This window comes from Chenopodium album, chromosome 19 (assembly GCF_948465745.1).
Source record: "Chenopodium album chromosome 19, dcCheAlbu1.1, whole genome shotgun sequence".
NCBI lineage: Eukaryota > Viridiplantae > Streptophyta > Magnoliopsida > Caryophyllales > Amaranthaceae > Chenopodium > Chenopodium album.
In genome coordinates this window covers 41,945,667-41,967,135 of record NC_137852.1, presented here as the reverse complement: position 1 = coordinate 41,967,135, position 21,469 = coordinate 41,945,667, and the positions used below count along the sequence as shown (strand labels likewise).

Sequence of the window (21,469 nt, the reverse complement as noted above, 5' to 3'; positions counted from 1 at the left end):
TATGGATTATGGAGTAATAATGTTCATATTCAACTGTAACTCACTTAAAGCTTGTAAAAACTCTCTAATCTCTAAAAACTACTTCAATTTGGAGTACTGAATGCAAAATTTGAGTGATTTGATTATCATGGAATTTTAAGCATTTGATTTAAATTTGTTTATTATGCATTGTATATATTGGAAATAAATCAATTAGACTTGATTAATTAACAAATTTGATTACCATGGAACAATAGTTTATATTTAAAAGCTAATACAATAATTTAGGGTTCGTTTCAATTTTCTCCTTTTTTAGGCAAGGGAAATAACATTAGGAGGCATCTTCAATTGTCATCTTTGATAATAAGCTATAACAATAATTAAAGGCGTCAAAACTAACCCGACTAACACGATCCAATTTGATTTAAAAAAACTCAACTCCAATTTCGACTCATACGAGCACAATAAGTTAGCATGACTTATCTTTGACATAGATTGACCCGCCTTTACATATCCAAGTAATCCAACTACTTAAAAGGCGGGAAAACATTATTCGAAGGCGCCAAAAAAAATAAAACTTATAAAAAAACAGAAGAGGACGGCAAAAGCAAACCCTTCTAAGTTCTAACTCCTCTCTTTTTCTCTCTCATCCTCCATTGAAGCGTACTCCAAATTCTTCATTGAAGCGGCTTCACAGCTTTCTCACCGCCATTGAAACAGATTCTTAGGTAAGATTTACTTAATATTTGATATCAGTTTTACAATCTAGGGTTTAATTTCACTCCATTGTCAATTTAGGGTTTACTTTCACACTTGTCAATTTAGGGTTCTTCTACGGTAGATTAATTGAACTATTGGTTAGAATTACTAATTTATAACTGCCGATTTTGTTACTAGTGTGAAATTTACATTGATATGAGAAGATTTAACGAGCCTAATTTGATGATTGAGTCAAATTTTGTTACTAATCTGTTGCAGAAACCTTTAATGTTAGGATGGAATTATGAAATAGTGATCATTTTTGCAAGTTCGATCATAATTGATTAACCAAATTCTATTAGTGTATTAGAATACTAGAGAATTTGGTTTGAGCGACTTAATTTAGCAGTATCATTGGGTATTTCTATCATCTAATTAGGTTCTGAATCTAAGGTGTCATACTATATGCTTGCAGAATATGGATACTTCAAATCCTGCAGCTTTCGTCAATGGAGAATTACTTCGCTTGTATGTTGGGAGGAAGGTTCGGGTAGTTGTACAGGTTATACAATCCGATGGCGGTTCTTTGATTGGGAAATCAACTGATGATCATCAACTCGTCATAAAGGGTTCGCCTCCAACTCAACCACTTACCAAATATGTTGAGGCTATTGGTATTGCTGATAGCAATCAATCGGTTCTTGCTGACATAATGACCAACTTTGGTGATAATTTTGGTAAGTATAGTAAGCTCCTCTCCTTAATGTATTATTGTGTTTGGTTGTTTATCATGTTATAATAGATTGAAATTGCTTTGCTTGATTCGCTAGAAATGAAATATCTTTATTTGTTGCACTGTATGGGATTATTTGTAGGTGCAATGATTCACCTATCCTGTCCACAGAGATATAACTCCGATACGTTGGAAATTAAGTTGTCTTCTTGTGTGTGTTGTGTGGCGGCGTGCTCTTTTCTAAAGTCTGTCAATATGGCTTGAATCACGCGTTGTGTTCTTGTTATGTTCCTGTATCATATCCCATCTCTTACTGGGTGCTTCGTCTGAGGGGAGGTTGTGAATTTGTGATGCACTGATGTGCACTAGCATTGTATAGGTTATGATTCACTGATGCAATTTACCTCGTTAGGTGTTGACTAACTACTTATACCTAAGGGGAAGTATAATGGTGTGTGGAGTGGTGACTCTGTGTACATATATTAGATCTCTGATCAGAGACCACAAAAAGTGTGTACCTCAGGCACTGTATTGACGGATATTAAATCGCTGTGTATTGGTTTAATATGTTGGTAACTGTATTTGAATCATCAAATATAGGTTTTGCTTTTTGTATCTGAGTATCAGCCTTCCTAGACATTGTATCGTGCTGTGCTGAAGACATTTAGTTGCTAGCCTTGCGCGCTGATTCGTGTTGAAAATGCGCATTAACATATGCAATTCTTATATGGTAGTGAGTGATGTAGACTTGAACAAGACTTCTAATGTTTCAGTGATTTTCATATAATTTAATTTCTTCATTGTCTTCGTTGCAGATCCACAGAACTATAATCAGCTGTGCCAGCTTGCTAATGGTGAATACAAGCACTTGTTCATATGAGCCAATGATTGCTATTGCCCTATCCATTCTCTCGTAGTAATGTGATTTATATTTGTAAGAGATGTGGGATTTCATCTAGAAAAAACCACCTGTTTTTTGTAAGCCTATGGAGCTTGAAAGTACTATATGGTTTATCATTAGTGAAAAATGGCATGGTGATATTTTAGTACTCATATTAGAAATCAATTTACTGGCATTTTCTTTCTTTTCAAGCAAACTTACAACATAAAACTTTTACTCTGCTAGTCTGCTGCTATCTGATTCGGTATCTATGACATGTTAATCGCCTTAATCTTCAAGTTTATACTAAGAGGGCAGCCAGACTATTCGACTCCATCACTTTATATATGATAATAATTCAAAAATTGAACTGATTTCACAATAGTGCCTACATTTATGCAAATTTTAGGGTTGCTCTATTTATTTTTACCCTGGTACTTTCTCTGGAAGTTGCCAGATCCTTCTTATTGGCTGTTAAAAATGATTCAGTATTATAGAATTTATAGGCAGCATTAAACTGTTTAATCCTTTGTAAATAAACATACATTTAATATTTTAATACTGTAATTTAAAAACATCAATTGAGTTAAAAGATCTGATTTTTGTTGAGGCAAATTTCTTATAGGTGAAGTACAAAAGATGAGTAAAAAAGGCTGACAAAGCAAACCCAAAACAAGAAGATAATAATAATACTTGGCTTGTTTGCAGAATGGAAAACAAATTATATAACTCAAAACAAATCAAGTTGAATACATTTGAGTTATAACTACAATTCTCTGGCAAGCTACCATCAAAGATTTAAAGCTATAAGCCTATACTACAAAAATCTTGCTGCAATTAGCACCCTGAGTCATCTTCAGACCAACACAGTAATAGCCTAAAGGAGATCGCAGGAGAATGAAACAACCGCGTGCACAGAGCCTTGCAACATTTTCTGCAGATGTCTTAAAAAATTCTTCAAGCGAAGGATGAACCAACATAACTGGGTAGTTATAAGATATAACAACTAGGTTCTGATAGAGATCTTCAAGTTGGAGAACTGCCAAACAAGTACTTCAGGCTGCTAACTGTTGTGTGTAAAACCTTACACGTGATTATCCTCATTCAACTGGAGTTCATTGCTGTCAATTATCTACATGATACTTCATTTTTTTTAATACAAAACACTTCTTGTTTCATGCTTGCTAATGCTCAACAAATTCCGTTTAATTATAATTAAGCAACAAATATTTAAAAATTGATACCTGAAAAGTATGAACTAAGATGAATTTAACAAGACTCCACAAGTCCACACGACTGTTTTTCCATTTGAAAAAATCACAAAAATTTGAGATTGTATAGTGTGCGTAAATAAATGTAAATCTAAATAAGTTTCATCTTAAAAAACGGAGGAAATAGGTACTGCAACATCATAGGAGTACAAGGCACTAAAGCAACATAAGAGGATCATAAAGACTCCACGTTATCAAACACTATAACCATCTGACTAGCATCATAAATTCTGATGCCTGGCTTTAAGAAGAGGGAGAGGATACATTTTTTTACCTTATTTTTCCTATGCATAAAAATCATAACACAAAGCTCAAGTTACTAAAAAAATTCATTATACCCGTATAAGAAATACTTGAACCATAATGCACAAACCTGTGATTCAGTGGCGTGCATAATAATGAGCTTCTCAGCACCCAGCGAATTAAGAACACATAATCTCATGGCCAAAAGAACCCATAAGTGGAGGCACCTGATTGGGAATTAGAATAACCTTCAGATTATTTCGCAGCAGAAAATTGCATGGTCACTGAGTAGCTTAGCTCAGAGCCTCAGACATGGACCGAGATCCTATTTTCTGTGCCACTGCCCAACAGATGCTATTAGCAAATCTCACACATATGGATATAACAATATGGAAACCACGAAATTTTGGGAAAAAAGTATACAACCAATATCTCTAACAGCAGTTCAGCACACATAGTAAAGAAGGCTAAAAATAGAATTCACAAAAAATCTAGAGGTCCATGCAACAGCTGGTGTTGCTTATGTAGAAACTAGGAAGATGCTCTAGAATGAGATGGCACAGACCACACCGCCAAGTTTAAAACAGAAAATGACCTACCACATCCCAAACCAACACCTACCACCACCCACCCCCCCCCCCCCCCCCCCAAAAAAAAGGGTAGTCTACATATCTTCTCTTCTTCTTCTTCGCCTTAATCCCATTAGTGGGGTCGGCCACATGAACCAACATGATGACTTCCCAAGAGGTCACTCATCCTAGTACTACTCTCAATCATTGTAGTCTACATATATAACATATTAATATCCAAGATGACAGCTTATTCTAATCCCAGGCCTTTCTGCATATGCACACACATGAAAAATATATAATCTGAGCACCTAATTACGATCTTTGGTTATTCATAGATGCAATAACTTTGCCATTACTTACATCCAACTCAGCAAACAAAGACCTTCTAAGTTAACTAGTAGAGATGCCCAGCAATTACACTTCTTATCTCTAGCTATGTTTATTACGTTCAGATCATACTAATACTCAATTTCAAATTCTTCAATCACTTGTAACAATGTTTGTCGGAATCTTCAAACTTTTGAGGCAATAAATTATTCTATAATTTAAAAGAAAAATTAATGCCATGCCTAAAAGATGACCACCAACTAACAAGGCCCAGCAAGGGATCTTTAAAAAGCAAATCGCTCACCGGCCCAAAAGGAGCTGTTCAGCTTCAAGTAGTTTAACTTTAAAAATCATTTTTTACCTGGAATGAAGCACAGAAAACAACATAAAAGGGATTAATCACAGCCTCCGACATGAATTGCCTCATTTACAAAGGAGCCATTGCAGATGATGCCCCTTTCTCAAAACTACAGAGGAGGTGGCTAACCAAAACATCATCTTTAAGATTGTGGCAGTAAGGCTTACATGTCTGGACAGCTCCTGAAATATGTATGAGAAGCATCAATAATAATTATAGAAGTATCAAGACAGCTAAAGAGAGGCTAGAACATTACTTCCAAAATAGATAATTGATATAAGATTTTCAAATGTATATGAATATTGTAAGTATGCAAATTTCATGACTGCATCAACAATTGAGCATATGTACAGTTTCAAATGTCACCCACTTCTTACAAGGCACAAGGTATCACTGAACTTTACAAGACCTAGTGCAATTAAATAATAAGAAAGAACATCTAAAGCTATTGACAACTCACACCAATAGACCTTAACCTCCTCAACTCACTCAAATGTTCATCATTTGAAACATAAAGCTTCATACGAAGGTTTGTTAAAGCAGTTTCTTGTTGCCAACTTAAAGGACCAGACGCATATAAAGTTTCTAAAACACATCGATAACCATATAAATCTAACTCATGTGTTCTTAAAACATCTCCCCTTTCTAACTGATCAACACACATTTCTTCCTCTGATCCCAAATGACTATGTGAATCTGCGTCACTACAAAGAGAAGCGCTATCCTGTCTACTTCCTGCAGAAGAATGGCTGAGCAACCTATCAGAAATGGCATTAGTGATGCTACAACTAGCAACAGATGACATAGTACTGACACAATCATTTAGCCCCAGGAAATCATCATGATTTCTACTGTAAGCATTATTAGATCGGATTGTTTTCTTAGTAAAATTTTGCATAGTATCTTTACCAAGATTTCCCCTTTGGTTTGTAGAGTTTTCTACCTTTCCAGTGAAGGAATATGCGTCACCATCGATAGCATCAAGCTCAACCGCATCATCTACTAATCTTCTTTTCTGGGAACACTTGGAATAAACTTTGGCAGTAGATGAATGATCAGAAAAAGACCTCTTCAATGATTTAGGTGGCAAATTGGATTCTGGAACTTCCTGCACATGGGATTTCTTCTGCATCTTGGATGCCAAATCTTCATGATATTCAGAATCCTGCATTCATAGAACAAGACTTATAAATACTTCGTACAATTTTACATACATGGATTAAAAATCGAAATACTCATAGTATACAATTACATAAACAAAAAAAAAAAAAAAAAAAAAAAAAAAAAAAAAAAAAAAAAAAAAACCCATAAAAATATGTTAGTAGAGTGTAAACAACCTGAAAAACAATTGCAGTTCTACACAAAAGCAAACTAGTGTAAATGTCTATAAGCAACCAAGATGCATAAAGTCCACTTTACAATTACGCATTAAACAAAACTGAGAAATTGAAATCAGAATAGTACCTCATCAATCAGAACCCACTTGTTCTGCTTCCATTCTTGTCGTGCTCTGATACTAGACCTATTAACTTTAAACTCATCCAAAGATCCAATAACCCGGATGTAAAAACAATCATCTTCCAGAACCTCATCGATCACAGAAACCCTCCAATAACCATCATCTAATACTTCCACAACATCACCAACAAGCAAAATATTAGTACTCTTTGATGGTCGGGGACAAGGCCTGACTGCATCAGCTGAAACCTCGTCAACTCCATCCTTGGCTATGCCTGGGCCTCGATAATATCTGACAGTGTAACCATCTCCATCATCTTCTACGATTTTTGCACACCTCCAAACACGTGAATGGTCTTTTTTGGACAAGACCTCCACCATGGTTCCTACCTTAAACCTCATGGTTGATTTAATCACCAAGTAAAACCTGCAAAACCAGAAGAATAATAAAGTTTAGCAAACGACATTCGAATTCCTACATAACAAGTAACATATCAACTCAAACATTAGAAAAAACAATTAACAGTAACTAATATATTTGAAGATACAAACAATCTGATGGAGAATGAAAACTCAGAATTATTTCAAAAGAATTCACGCACAAAATCTGGACAAAAATTCAAATTAATCCATAATAACCTTTCGTGTAATCAAATACAATGCACAAGAAAGTAGTTCCTTATTCATGAGTTTAACCAAATACAATGATAGAGTTTCAGATTATCAAAACAATCAATACACTCAACAAATACACAAACTACATACAGCATCTAAAATTCGCTGAGATTGGAAAATAGTTCCTTTCTTTACAAGTTTAATCGCTAATTAGGGTTAACTCAGGATTCATCAATCACATACAACGACACTAAAGTAATACATAATGCATCATGCTTATACTGAAATCCAAATAAAATCAAAGAAAAATCAAAGTAACAATCTCAATTCATACTTTTTCCAGGGTTTCAATCGGACAAAAAAAGACGAGCACAAGAATGAGAAGAAAACTACCAAAAATCAAAGAAACAAACTCATACAAATTCAAAAAATCAAAACGATGATAAATTACAAGAATTTCATAAGACGAACAGCGATGAATCGGAGCAAAAAACCAGCAAAAACTAAATCTGAAATTAGAAATTGCGACGATGAATAGTAAAAGAAACGTACCTTGAAAGAGAATTGAAAAAGGAGATCGTAAATTCGTAGAACTTCCGATTGATTGATTGAATGAATACGCAATTAGTTACTTGAAGAAAGAAATTTAGGGTTTGATTAAATTTGAGATTTGGGATTGAAAGAAAGAAAGAATGAATGAAAGAGTAAGAAGAGGATGGTTGAATGAAGAAAGAAAAGCCAGGTAGTTACAGGTAGGTCGGTAATTGCCTGCTTGGAGTTCAAGCATAGGGTAACCTATTTTCGTTAAACTTCTACTATTGGACCCTAAAAGCCCAAAATGCTCTTACTACCCTATTTTTAGGTATAATATAAATTTAGGTCTTGTTCACTTCACATTAAAAAAATTAGTCGATATTTTATAATCGTATTTAAAAATATGTAAAAAGTAAAATTTTAAAAGAAAAAACCATTCAAAAAAAATATTTACAAACAAAAAAGTCCTTTATCATTAACAATACTTTATTTATTGCACCAAAAAAAAAACAATACTTCATTTATACGTAGTAACTCTTTTTTTTTTTTTTTTTGAAAACATCTATACGTAGTTACCTACTATTAAATCTTGTTCAATTCACTTTATTTATGTCAACATAAAATAATTTTACAAATTAAAATCATTTTTACTAATATCAAATTATTTTTACTGATTCTCTATTATTTTTTAAAAGTTACTGATTAAAATTTATTTTTGCTGAACTGAACTTATTTTTAATGAAATGAAATTATATTTACTGGATATTGTTATTTAATTGAAGATAATCGGACCTTCAAACATATCGAATTGGAATAAATTAAACATTAACAATGGCAAATTTGTAAGTTTAATTTTAATTATTAAATATGAGTGTATGACAACGGCCTATTCGCTCGGGAAAAAAAAAAAAAAAAAAAAAAAAAAGTGCACTAGGGCAATAGTTTGGAATTTTGAAAACAAAAACTAAACAAGTTTTCAAATTCTAGGAAAAAAAATAAAGTGAAAAGTGAAAATTAAAAAAAAACCACTATCAATCCCTAAATATATTACTTATAATTAAGGGAATACAAAACTAGTTGCAAGTTAGGTCACTAGTTTCATACTAATTGTATGTTTGTAATGTGGATAATATACTTAAAATAACTTATTCATTCTTCAATTGTACCTTAAAAATAATGACTAATTGCAACCATAACATATTGAAGTAACCAATAAATAGCCATGTTGCAACAATAAAAGGATTGAGAAAGTACCAAATTGAGAAATTCATAAAACAAGCTAACAAGTTTTGACAAATTCATGATTTGCTTCCCAATATCTTATATTCATAAATCAAGCTAACAAGTTTTGTGCAAAAACAATGTAGGCTCGACTTGGCTAAGCAAAAGCCATGTCATCGTTATTTCAAATAGGGAGCTCATGCACAACTTGATTCACTTGTTGTGCCTAAAGATGATTGTGGTTCACGCCTAGGTCCCAACTCCCAACTAGGCACGACCCACAACTGAGTCTAGGCACGAGTGCACGACCTATGTGCTAATCCGAAATTTGTAAAAGCTTAGTCTAGGCATGGCCAAATTGAATGTGTCACTATAACATGTTGTATCGTGTCATGTCATGCTTACGTACCTAAGTCAAATTTGTCGTGTCGAGGTGTGACATGCCTTATCATGCTTATCCAAATAAGTTCATATACAAAATAGTGTGTCATGGTATGTCATGTCATAGACCATCTCAGTTTGGTGTTATATTTTGTCGTGGCAAGACAATAACTCCATTTAATTTATAGTTTTTTTTTTCTTTATTGGTAAAAATTTAGGTCACTGTCTCATCCACCATACACAACCCATCGACATGGCTAATGCCCTCCTCTCCTCGCTCTATATTATTTACTCCCCTCATTCCTTTTAATTGGCCCTTTGGGTAAATTTAACGTTTGTATAGCAACAAGACAAACATTATGCATAAATCACATCTTGTTTGGGGCACATTTAAAAAAAAGTGAACCAACGGAGTTCAAATGGAAAAATTTAGCAAATCGGAGTAGGAAAAAATCGGTAGTAATTAAGGGCTTGTTTGGTTCACTTTATTTTTGCTTATCTGGTCTAGTCTGATCTGATCTGATTTGAATGTCAAATTTGATCAAACTTTGACCTTAAATATACGATAATCTATACAGAAAAAATGTATCAAGTGGGGTTTTGTTAGATTCGTAATCATGTGTATTTTATGAATATGTGATTTTCATACTTCGTGTTTTAATAAGTGTTACAATACTATTTTTTTTATTTTTTTTATTATTATTTAGTTTCCTCTCACATTCATTACCTTTTAATAAACTACCCCACTTACTGACTTACCTCTTATTTTATTTTAGTCAATTAAAGTGCTTAAAACTATGTATCGGCCAAACTATAGCACATTAAAACACAGAGGGGAGTATTTTTTTTCCATTAAGAAATTAAAGATATTTTGCGATAAAAAACTGCACATAAAACGATAATCTGATAGGAACTTATTTTTTCTAGTACCTCCCTTACATATTATTTGCTACTATTAGACATTTTTACTCTCTACTTTATTTCAAATCGTTGCAAATAATATGTAATGAAGGTAGTAAAATAAGTAAAAATAAGGTGAACTAAACCAGATGAGACACTCTAAAAAGAAATACTCGTACGGGACATGTAAAACGGGGCGGATACCGGAGAGAGTATCTACTTGTATTTATTCATACTCCGTACTTGACAAAAAAAACAGGCGTTGCTCTGTGTAACTCGTAAGCTTGTTGGTCCATCAATGGAGAAAGAGGGTTTTAGCAGGCAAATCAATGGAGATGAGTCTCTCAAAGTCCTTGAATTCTACAGTGGCATCGGCGGCATGGTTTCTTTCTTTCTCTCTTCTCTTATATTCTCTGTATAACCTGCTCTCTCTTCCCTTTTACTGACAGATTTTGCTTTGAAATATAGAGATATTCGCTCATGAAATCTGGGGTTAACGCAGAAGTTGTTCAAGCTTTTGAAATTAATGATATTGCAAATGATGTTTACCAGCATAATTTTGGGCATCGCCCTTTTCAGGTATTGCCTTAGTTAATACATATTTTGTTCTGTCTTTAAATTGAGTTAATTGGCTGGTTTCTGATCTAACTTTTATTTAAATTGCACACACTTTGTATGAAGTACTGATTCGGTCCGGATTTAGTTGTCACATTACGAGTTCAAATTATGGCGGTTAATTTTGGATGGTGGGAGTAGTAGTTAGTGTTTTGGTTAGGACATGTTGAAACTTTTAAAGGTTTTGATTGAAATATCATAGGAAGGAAGTAAGACTATGTATAAAATTATTGTACTTAGGTGATATTGTGGAACTTGGTTGAATAATGATTTCTAATTGGATCAATTTCGTTGTATAAATTATATAGAGTTAATCCTAATGGCTTGCAAGAGAATATGAGATACTATAGAGAAGTGATGAAAAGCATCTTTGTTCGGAGGGTTGGGATGATACTTGGTAGGGACATGGGAGGGCTGATGTAATCATTTTTAAGAGAGGATTTTAAGTCTACTCTTAGGGCATGCTTAGATTGGGGATTTGGGGCTTATGTATTTAGCGAGTAATTTAAGGAAAAATTTAGGAGAATGAAGGGTGGGCGAATATGGTTGTAGATGATATAAGGCAGTGATTGTTTATAAACGAAGAAGGGGAAAATATACCCTCATTTGGGGGTAGTACATTACCTTCCTCTCCTCCCCCTATTCCTGCATTGTATATATCATCTCTTATACCACAACCTAAACTCATTACGGAGTATTATTCTCTTTAATTTGACTCCATTACCCTCTTATTGCATTACCCCTAATCCAAACACGTCCTTAAGGTATATAGTATGCAGTCAATGTAGGAACATATTTTGAATGCCAGAGATTTATATTAATCCTTTGCCACACCCTTTTAAATTGGGTCCACTCTCAATGATAGATTAATCCTTCCCAAAAACCTGGGTTGAGCTCACATCTCAGTGATCTCACCTATACATAAAGAAAGAGCAGTTCTTGTTTTGAGACATTTAGGAATTCCCTAGGTCTCATTTTTCTTCAAGCTTGAATTTGCCAGTGTTCAATTGCATATATCTTTATAAAATTAGCTATTCAAAAGATGTTTCTTCTGGCCATATATAGTCTTTATTATTAATTGTAAAATTGGACATTATGTAAAAGTATTTGTTATACAATGGTGAAGCCGTGAAGGCGCTTCATTTATGCCACTAAGGCTTCTTATCATGTTGGGTAGACTTCTTGATTTTCCTTTGAAGCACTCTTGCTGTAATTACACAATTATCCAGCAGTGGTTACTGGCACCTTGCCCACTTGATTTAGGCTGAATTTGCTTGCTTGTTTGAGAGCTGAGTTTGATCTTCCCTGTCCTTTGAAGGTTAGCCGTATTAGGTGGATTTGGGTTTTTTTTAATCAATGTTAACACAAATTACATGGCTTATTCATTTTAATTTTATGCGATCATGACACCAGGTCATCTACAACAAAGAGTTTATAATCAGAATTATCAACTGATAAATTGATTGCCTTATTTTTTTCAACCAGAAGAAACATAAGTAGATAGTATTGGATTGATAAAGTTTATAAGAACCAACATTGACCATTTGTCTTACTCATGATAAACTAATAAACAATAGAATAGGTTAGCTGAAAGTCTAGAAATTAATGAATTTAAAGAACTGAATTTGTCAGAAATATCAGTTATAACCCGATGGTATATTGTTAACTGCTTTTTAAGAGATGGGGTACTCAGAAAATAAGATCCAACAACATAGGAACCATCGTTTGTTTTACTGTGTCTCCTAATAAATCAGGTGTTACAAGATTCTGACTCCTTACTACATGCTGCAATGCTCTTCTCAACATTATCTTTCTAACCAACTGTCTTTTCTGTGCTTCAGAAACTCTTCCATATATTATTTTATAGTTTTAATTATTAAGTTCTCCGAGCTTCAAAAATATGAACTTTTGGATACAATTGCTGGTTGGTATTGAAGTGCTTCTTTTTGCTTACAGGGTAACATTCAAAGCTTGACTGCAGCTGATCTTGATAAATATCAAGCACATGCTTGGCTCCTTTCCCCGCCATGTCAACCTTATACGAGACAAGGTGGATGGTCTAATATTTGAATAATAGCATATTTTGCCTGGCTTTTGACTAAATAATCTATGTGTAGGCCTCCAAAAGGACTCAAGTGATGCTCGGGCATTTTCCTTCCTAAACATTCTTGAGCTTATACCTCAGCTGTCCAGTGCTCCACTCATGCTCTTCGTAGAAAATGTCGTGGGGTTTGAGGTATGCTTCATAGGATTGAATATAGGCATTTACTCATTTAGTGGTTTGTTATAACAATTTTTTTATTCAATTCTTAAACCTTTTTTGTTGCAGAAATCTGATACTCATAACAAGATGATTGAAGTATTGGCAAAAACAGGTTATCTTACTCAGGAGTTCATTTTAAGCCCGTTGCAATTTGGAGTGCCATATTCCAGGCCACGCTACTTTTGTCTGGTAATTTCTACTGTCTTTCCTCTCCTTGCTCCTTTTCATCCTAAAATCTGCGTGAACACACACACACACACACATTTTCATGTGTGCATCCACACTCTTTTTTTTCTGTTGAATATGGCTTGGTTAATTTCAGAATGGCTTGGCTTCTGCATGATCTTGGGTCCTAAGGTGTGAATGTTGTGGAGTGTGTATTTATATATGCAATTAATTAAAAGTTTTAACTACTTGGTTAGTTGGCCATATGATCCTGTCCTTCACAGCTGAAATTTTGTGGTGACCCTGCTGTCTGATTGTCGTCAGTAATGCTGCAAATTTGTATAATCAATGAGAATAAAGAGTCAACTTAACGTTTTTAATTTAAGTAATGCGCGTGGGTGTAGTGGCACACAGGATCTTCAGTGATAAACTGCCCGCTAGTAACTTTTTTCTGGTAACACATTTAGTAAGGAGATTTTATAGATACATTTGGGCTTTATAGTTGGTCTGAATTATTCAAAGCAATTTGCCAAGTTTGAAAATTGAATTATATGTAGACTGGTGCAATTCTTTCTGAATATGTTCCTCATAGTCTTATCCCCTGTATCTTCTTTGCATGTTCCAAATAGTGTTCAAGCGTTGTTGATAATGAACCATGAAAGCTTGGATGGACAAATGTTATAGGGACTGAGGAGCAGCGAATATTGTCAATTTATGCTTAAAGATGGAATTTTTGTGGTTTCTGTTTGTTTGTGGGCTGGGGGGTTTGATGATATTTTTATTTTTATTTTTTTTTTTTTTTAATTTTGGAATTAATTCATGATCGTCATGGTTTGTCAATTGTAGGCGAAAAGGAATCCTTCATGTTTTCAATATCCAAGTTTTAATAATAAACTGCTTTACACACCAAGCGCATTGTTTGGAACTGATGATGAGTTGACAACCAATGCACCTGAGCAAATACCCGAGATTCAGGATTGTATGCTCATGTCTTGTGAGCCTGTACATATGTTTCTTGAATTTGACAATTACAGTAAACAAGATACAACAGAATCAGGATGTTCAGATGATGTAAATTGTTCTCCCAATTTATGTAAATCTGCTCAAAGGCTGGACATAAAGGTTGGGGCTGATGGCAACTCAATGGATCAGTATTCTGTTCCTCTGAGCTTGATAGAAAGGTGGGGAAGTGCTATGGGTATCCTGAATTCCTGATCTTTTAATGACTGCAATAGCTTTTATCTGTGTTCCAGATACATTCTGCATATTTACCACCTTGGTGCATTCCTTACAAAATAATAGATATTGTATATCCGGATTCAAAGCGATGCTGTTGTTTTACGAAGAGCTATTATCGTTATGTCAAGGGTACTGGCTCCCTTTTGGCAACAATCCAAGTATGTCTTCTGCTGTTTTACACTTTCAGACTTGCTATTTTCATGCCCTGTTTATTTGGAATTTATTTTGCTATACATCATATACATATGGTGCATTGGTGTATAAAAAATTTTAACTTGAAACAAGCAAAATAACATCTGTTGTGCTATTAGTAGCTATGGCCGCTTTGTTATGGCTATCTAAAGTTTATCAGGGTTATGGTTCAAAGGATGACGGGGTCAAGTCAATCTAGATTTAATTTGATTTGCAGGTTGATGATGTGAAGCTTCCCTTTAAAATTTCAGAACGTAGTCATGCATTTGTATTATGTAAAAATAAATATTTATTCAGTTGAATAAATTATATACTATAATTAAATGAGACTAAGTCTTTAGCTCTTGTGTAATTTTGAACTACATAATTTGAGGCTCCTGTAATAGATGATGGGTCTCGCATCGTGTTTTTACTCTTGTACACCGTATTTAATTGTTGCTAAGCGTTATCTGATTACTTTTTTATAAGTGCATCTATCTTTTTTCGATCAGAACTGATTTCACCTGCAACACCAAGCAACTGTATTTATTTTTGGTACCTAAGAAGTACTTCTCACTTGATAAGTGATTCTTATGAAGGAAAATGTGTCCATGTGCTTCCTCAATCAAACCTTATAAGTCTAGAACACAATTGTATTTTTTTTTTAAAAAGGAAAAATAAATGATGAACCCTCTATGGTTTGGTTACAGTCTTAGCATTTTGCTTGGATCAAACTATTTTGGATGTAATGACAGTTCCAAAGTGGCTATTGGCAAATGAATTTGTTTAGATGGTTTGGCTTTGCAAAATATGCTATTGAGTATGTTATATTTGCACTTTATGCAGCCAAAGGTGAAGGGTAAAGAATCTTCATTAGAGAGCCAGGGCCTTAGATATTTCACCCCGAGAGAGGTTTGTTTCCCATCACATCTCTTGTTTATTTTTCTTGTTGTTATGGAGTAAAAGGTGGTATCTTGTGGTGTCATTAGGTTGCCAACCTGCATTCTTTTCCGAAGGAGTTTTCCTTTCCCGAGCATGTAAGCCTCAGGCAACGGTATGTTACACTACGTATATATCTTTATTCATTTATTTGTTAACGTATGCTTTTGAAGTGAGCATAGGATACTGGGATGGACCTTGTTCTATATCTTGCTCCTCTGTCTTTTAGAAAAGAATCTCATTGCCCTAATAATAACACTTTGCACTTTGACATTACTTGTTAGTAATTTTTCTTAAAAATTTTCATTGTGGAAGTACCCATATATGAAAGAAAATGCATTATTGTGTAAATTTTTGTGATTTTTGATGTGTATGGAATATAATGTGGACAATTTTCTCATGTTGTAACATAAATAACCTGACTATTGAGTATCAAGTTGGATAGGCTTGGTTCACTGCTCTATTAGTGGTTAACAATTTACTAGCTGTTAATGGATAGCTACTACTTTGCTGTCTGTCTGATTGAATAAGGTGTGGCAAATTGTACAGTACTAGTTATGGAAGTTGTATGCAATTATCATAGGTAAAGAGCAATTTATCGAAGGTAAGCAGTAGAAAATACAATTAAGGTTATTGAGATATTATTATGAAACGGATTAGTGGTTTTGCCTTGCTAAGCCACTCCCTACATCCTTAAAGTATGCTCCATCAGCAGCATATTGCAACTTTGTAAGAGGTACTTGGAGTATTCGTACAACGGTGGAGGGAATACTCTACTAGTAGTGTCATATACACAATACACCTTTAATGTATGTCAATTTCTATACCTATGTATCTTTCATTTTGTAACCTACTGTTTTCTTCAACTTTTTAATACTTGTGTGCTATGACTCTCTACAGTTATGCGATGCTTGGTAACAGTTTGAGCATAGCAGTAGTTGCTCCCCTGATCAAATACTTGTTTGCTGATTCATCTTGATGATCAACTATGGTAGCACCATATCAGTAATCTGAACTACCTGCATTACTCAGCCTCGGTGGGAGATGCATATAATTCTACTGGCACTCAATCTGAGATCGAATTGCATGTATGGTATCATCCCATGATACCGAAGGAAGCAAGCTAGAAGAATGAGATTACCTTAGAATTACCTGTTGGGGTTTATAATTTTGATGGGTACCTGAAATACTATAGGATCAGTCTGCCTCCACGGCAATGTAACCCTTTGTATAAGTGAATCATGTAATCCAATTTTGTAGCTGTAGATAATTTTCATGATCTTTTATTTACACTTGCATAGTTTCATGATTATTGAATTAATTAAACACTAAGTATGTTTTAAGTATATTTGAAGATATACTCTGCAGACAATATTTATGTTCTTTTGTTAATTCTTGTGTGTTCATTTAGAAATACTTATATCCGATGCCCTTCAAATTTATTTTGTACAGATTATATTTGTTTGTTTATACTCTACTTAGTATATTATGCATTCAATGGTTAATGTAACTAATGAATGATTACGAATTAGCAACAATACAATACAAATTTATGTTTTAAACAAATTAGAAGATTTTTGTAATTCCTATTTTTTTTTTAAAAAAAATAAAAATAAATAAATAAATTTGTAACCCTACTATTTTTATAAATGGTCTATTTTAGGACGTCAAGTGGAGGTGATAGAGAATTCATATGAGAAAAAAGATAAGTTTGGTTGGTGTATAAGGTGACAATTTCTATAGGGTGGTGCCGTGGTGGCTAGTGGTAGTGATTATAGTGGAGTGGAGTTGTGTGTAGGGGCGAACCAACGGTGGTCAAGTGGTAAAAATTAAAAAATAGGCACAAAATTCTCATTACCTATTGCAACATGTGTATTATTTTTCACTTAAATCGAGATTATTGAATCATTAATATAGAGATTACTAGATTAGGCTCGTGCGATGCACGATTTTAACAATAATATACGATTTTAACAATATTTTTTTTCTTATTTGTGTGTAAATAATTTAAGAAAAATCTAATAAATTGATAAATTAATAAAAAATGGACACCCCAATTCATATAATTTGTATAAAAAATACGGAGCAGGAGAAAAAAAATAATGTTTATAAGAACCCGACCTTCCTTTATTTCTCTAATGGAATTTGCATAATTAGTCAATTCAAATATAAAATCTATTAGAAAAATATATAATAAATTTAGCATTTTCAAATTTTGATTTATATTGAAAAAAAACTAATGATGTCATTATTAGTTTTGGAGGGAAATTTTTTTAATAAGAAGTTGACATGTGAAAAGTAATGACATCAGCGGTAATTACTTTAGTTATATTTATAGACTTTTATTATTTAACAAACGACCCCATAATATCGCCAGTCGCACACACAATTTTTTTGAGAGGGAGTACCATCAAGTCCATAACGAAGTCTTACAAACCGACTCACAGGGTCACAGCTGACGAAATTATCATCAACTACTCGTAAATTTTTTCACAAACTCCTTTTTTTTTTTTTTTTTTTTTTACGAAAAAATACTCTTTCAAAATCACCAAATCACTCAATTGAAATTACCACCATTCTCCCTCTCTTTTCTTCTCCATTGTCGATTTTCTCTCTCCTCCAAGCTAGTTTAAGCAGCGTAAGAAACAGATTGTGAACGCCAGAAAAAGGTACCCTCTTCTACCCTTTTTCCCAATTAGCAAATTAAAGGTTTAATTTTTAGGGTTTTTAGTTTTATTGTAATCGTTCTTTGAGATTGTTAAATTTGAATTAAAATGGATGATTATCAAGAGATGGAGAAATTTGGGATGGATAATGATTTTGAGGGGGGACAGTATATTGGGGGTGAATTTTTTTATAAAAAACGCAAAGAAAAATCAGTTCAATCCAAGGATCAATCACTATATGGTATATTTGAGGGTAGTTCTTCTGAAGAAGATGATGATTCGTTTTCTGGGAAGAAAAAGAGGAAGAAAGGGGGAATTATTAAGAAAGCCGATTATTCGAAACCCGTAAATTTTATTTCTACTGGGGTTGTTGCCCCTAGTGAGGAGGTAGAGCTTAATGAGAAGGAGGGTGTTGAGAATCCTGATGAAGAGGAGGAGGGTGTAGATGGGTTTAAACCCGGGCTCGGGTTGGGTGCTGGGGGGAATGTGGGAGTTGGGTTGGGGTTTGGGGCCGGTTCGAGTAATCGAGGGGAGAAAGGGTTGGGAGGTAGGAAAGTTGATGATGAGAGAGTAGAGGACGATGAGGAGTCTTTCTTGCCAACTGGTTTTGGGAAGAAGATTAAGGAAGGGGCAGAAAAGCGGCGTGAGAAGTCGAAATTGGTTGGGGTTAGTAAGGGGAGTAAGGCTAAGGCGGGGGCAAAGAGAGGTTCGGATGGGTTGGAGGGGAATGTGGGGGTGTTTGAGAAGCACACGAAAGGAATTGGACTGAAGTTGCTAGAAAAGATGGGGTATAAAGGTGGTGGGTTGGGGAAGAATGCGCAAGGTATTGTTGCTCCTATTGAGGCAAAGTTGAGGCCGAAGGGTATGGGGATGGGGTATGATGACTACAAGGAGAGCAAGAACTTGCCGAATTTGGATAATGTACCTCCACCTCCTGAATTAGAGGAAAAGCAAGTGTCTTTGAAGAGGGAGGACAAACTCTGGAAGAAACAAGCTCGAGCTCGTGTTAAGAAGAAAGAGAATATTCTCACTGCGGATGAGTTGTTGGCTATGAAGGAGGAGGCACAAGGACCAGAGTTGGTACTTCAGAAGGTGGTGGATATGAGGGGACCCCAGGTTCGGGTTTTAACAAATTTGGAAAATCTGAATGCTGAGGAGAAAGATAGGGAAAGTGATATTCCCATGCCAGAGCTGCAGCACAATATCAGATTGATAGTAGACTTGGCAGAGCTTAATATCCAGAAGATGGACAGGGATTTGAGGAATGAGAGAGAAACTGCTGTTGCATTGCAGAAGGAGAAGGAACTGCACCAGATAGATGCTGCACGGCAGAAGAAGCAGATTGACTCAATGACGGAGGTATTGCAGGTCCTAGATAGTATTGAGGAGGAGAACACATTGGGGAGGTTGACTTTAGAGTCCCTTGCAAAATCCTTTGGAGACCTCCAGAGGAGGTTTCCAGAAGAATATAAACTCGGTAATTTGTCTTGCATTGCTTGCTCACTTGCTCTTCCTCTGTTAATTAGAGTATTTCAAGGATGGGATCCACTTCAGAACCCATCCCACGGCATGGATGTTGTAGCTCTGTGGAAAGGTTTGTTGCAGGGAGATGAGGATTATGATATTTTTGAGGATGCATCAACCCCATATGCACAGTTGGTGGCTGAAGTAGTGTTTCCGGCAGTTCGAATAGCGGGAATAAACACTTGGCAGGCTAGAGATCCAGAGCCTATGCTCCGATTTCTGGAATTATGGGAGAAATTGCTTCCGCGTTCTGTGCTACAGTCTCTGCTTGATATGGTTGTGATGCCTAAGTTATCTGAAGCTGTGAATTCTTGGGAACCTTGTAGGGAAACAATACCGATCCATGTGTGGGTGCACCCCTGGCTTCCATTACTTGGACAGAAGTTGGAGTCTCTCTATCAAGCTATTCGTATAAAATTAGGAACAGTACTTCATAAATGGCATCCTAGTGATATGTCAGCCTATACTATTTTATCACCTTGGAAGACGGTATTTGATGCTTCAAGTTGGGAACAACTAATTTCCCGGTCCATCCTTCCCAAGTTGATAGATGTGATGAAGGAATTTCAAGTCAATCCTGCTAATCAGAAACTTGATCAGTTTTACTGGGTCATGACTTGGGCTTCTGCAGTTCCCATTCATCATATGGTTTGCTTACTAGAGATGCACTTCTTCAACAAATGGAAGCAAGTTCTGTACCACTGGCTTTGTACAAGCCCAAACTTTGAAGAGGTTTTGAAATGGTACAGTGGATGGAAAGATCTTTTTCCTAATGAACTTTTGGCCAATGAACGGATCCGGAAGCAGCTAAACCAAGGCCTGGAGTTAATGAACCAGGCTGCTGAAGGTTTGGAGATGGTTCAACCTGGTGTGAAGGAGAACATTAGCTATATGAGGGTGCAAGAACAAAGACAATTTGAGGCTCAGATGAAAGCCGCTCAGCAAACAGATGATGTGCCTAAGACCTTGAAAGAAGTTATTGAGGCCTATGCTCAGCAGCTAGGCTTGCTCTTCAAGCCTAAACCTGGGAGATTACACAACCATCACCAAGTATATAGCTTTGGTAGTGTAAGCATTACTGTGGATTCCTTGCATCAGAAAATCTACGCTCAAGTCCAGGGTGAATGGTCTTTGGTTACTCTTGATCAACTTCGACAGATGCAGAATGTTTCTGGTTCAGGACGGCGCTGAGTTTTGCTGGTAGGCTGTTGCGCCACCTACCCTTTTTTGTTAGGTGTATAAGATACTGGTGCTTGACAAATACTTTGTGATTCCCCAGTTGGAGCATATTCTTACAGTAGAAATATCACAGCTTTTACCACTCCTTTCGAGCCTTTATTATTGACTTCATTTGTTTTGTGCAGAGGATGGTTGATGTTCACATTCAAATATTAGATTAGATTTTTTTGCCATAGTATTAGCTCAGTAGAAACAAACTGATGTTTCATCCTGGGTTCCAGCTCCATAACTGTATGACAGTTAGGGGCAATTTTAGAAGTTTAAATCATCACATGCTGGTCAATTTGATTATTTAAAAATACTATTTAACAGCTTTCATAAGGTCATACTCAGCTGTGTGACCATTTCATGCGTAGCTTGTTCCATATTGTCTTTTTCAAGAAACAACCCGAACAATATCTGAGACTGCCTTTGATTTCTGTATGCTCCATATGCGCAATGGAGTTCTTCTTTCTGCCTATGTTCCTTGTGTATGAT

At 35.1% G+C, this 21,469-nt stretch overlaps 4 protein-coding genes across 9 annotated transcripts; 3 read left to right on the top strand and 1 right to left on the bottom strand.

Annotated features, from left to right (window-relative positions):
- The first annotated feature begins 561 nt into the window (after positions 1 to 561).
- On the top strand, positions 562 to 2,464 carry LOC145595696 (replication protein A 14 kDa subunit B-like). Its single transcript, XM_081652114.1, has 3 exons — positions 562 to 707; positions 1,154 to 1,415; positions 2,227 to 2,464. Exons 2-3 carry the CDS (start codon positions 1,157 to 1,159, stop codon positions 2,289 to 2,291), a joined length of 324 nt encoding a protein of 107 aa, XP_081508240.1. The 5' UTR covers positions 562 to 707; positions 1,154 to 1,156; the 3' UTR covers positions 2,292 to 2,464.
- Positions 2,465 to 2,997: 533 nt separating this feature from the next.
- LOC145593728 (uncharacterized) lies at positions 2,998 to 7,890 on the bottom strand. 6 transcript variants are annotated; one of them, XR_014102797.1, is made up of 6 exons: positions 7,688 to 7,890; positions 6,527 to 6,947; positions 6,006 to 6,227; positions 5,066 to 5,244; positions 3,936 to 4,145; positions 2,998 to 3,423 (listed from the first exon to the last, which is right to left on the bottom strand). XR_014102797.1 is itself a non-coding variant. In XM_081650060.1 (5 exons), the coding sequence occupies exons 2-5, from the start codon at positions 6,920 to 6,922 to the stop codon at positions 5,062 to 5,064; spliced, it is 675 nt and encodes a 224-aa protein (XP_081506186.1). In that variant the 5' UTR covers positions 6,923 to 6,947; positions 7,688 to 7,890; the 3' UTR covers positions 4,469 to 5,061. The 6 variants fall into 6 exon arrangements, 3 of the variants coding, with proteins under 3 accessions (XP_081506186.1, XP_081506185.1, XP_081506184.1); XR_014102798.1 differs by having other exon boundaries at positions 2,998 to 3,358; XR_014102796.1 differs by having other exon boundaries at positions 2,998 to 4,145.
- Positions 7,891 to 10,417: 2,527 nt separating this feature from the next.
- On the top strand, positions 10,418 to 16,955 carry LOC145595695 (tRNA (cytosine(38)-C(5))-methyltransferase 2-like). Its single transcript, XM_081652113.1, has 10 exons — positions 10,418 to 10,553; positions 10,640 to 10,750; positions 12,743 to 12,836; positions 12,904 to 13,022; positions 13,116 to 13,238; positions 14,061 to 14,412; positions 14,517 to 14,611; positions 15,471 to 15,536; positions 15,614 to 15,678; positions 16,464 to 16,955. Exons 1-10 carry the CDS (start codon positions 10,470 to 10,472, stop codon positions 16,540 to 16,542), a joined length of 1,188 nt encoding a protein of 395 aa, XP_081508239.1. The 5' UTR covers positions 10,418 to 10,469; the 3' UTR covers positions 16,543 to 16,955.
- Positions 16,956 to 18,076: 1,121 nt separating this feature from the next.
- Positions 18,077 to 21,390, top strand: LOC145595694 (septin and tuftelin-interacting protein 1 homolog 1-like). Its single transcript, XM_081652112.1, has one exon. It carries the CDS (start codon positions 18,338 to 18,340, stop codon positions 20,942 to 20,944), a length of 2,607 nt encoding a protein of 868 aa, XP_081508238.1. The 5' UTR covers positions 18,077 to 18,337; the 3' UTR covers positions 20,945 to 21,390.
- The last annotated feature ends 79 nt before the right edge of the window (positions 21,391 to 21,469 follow it).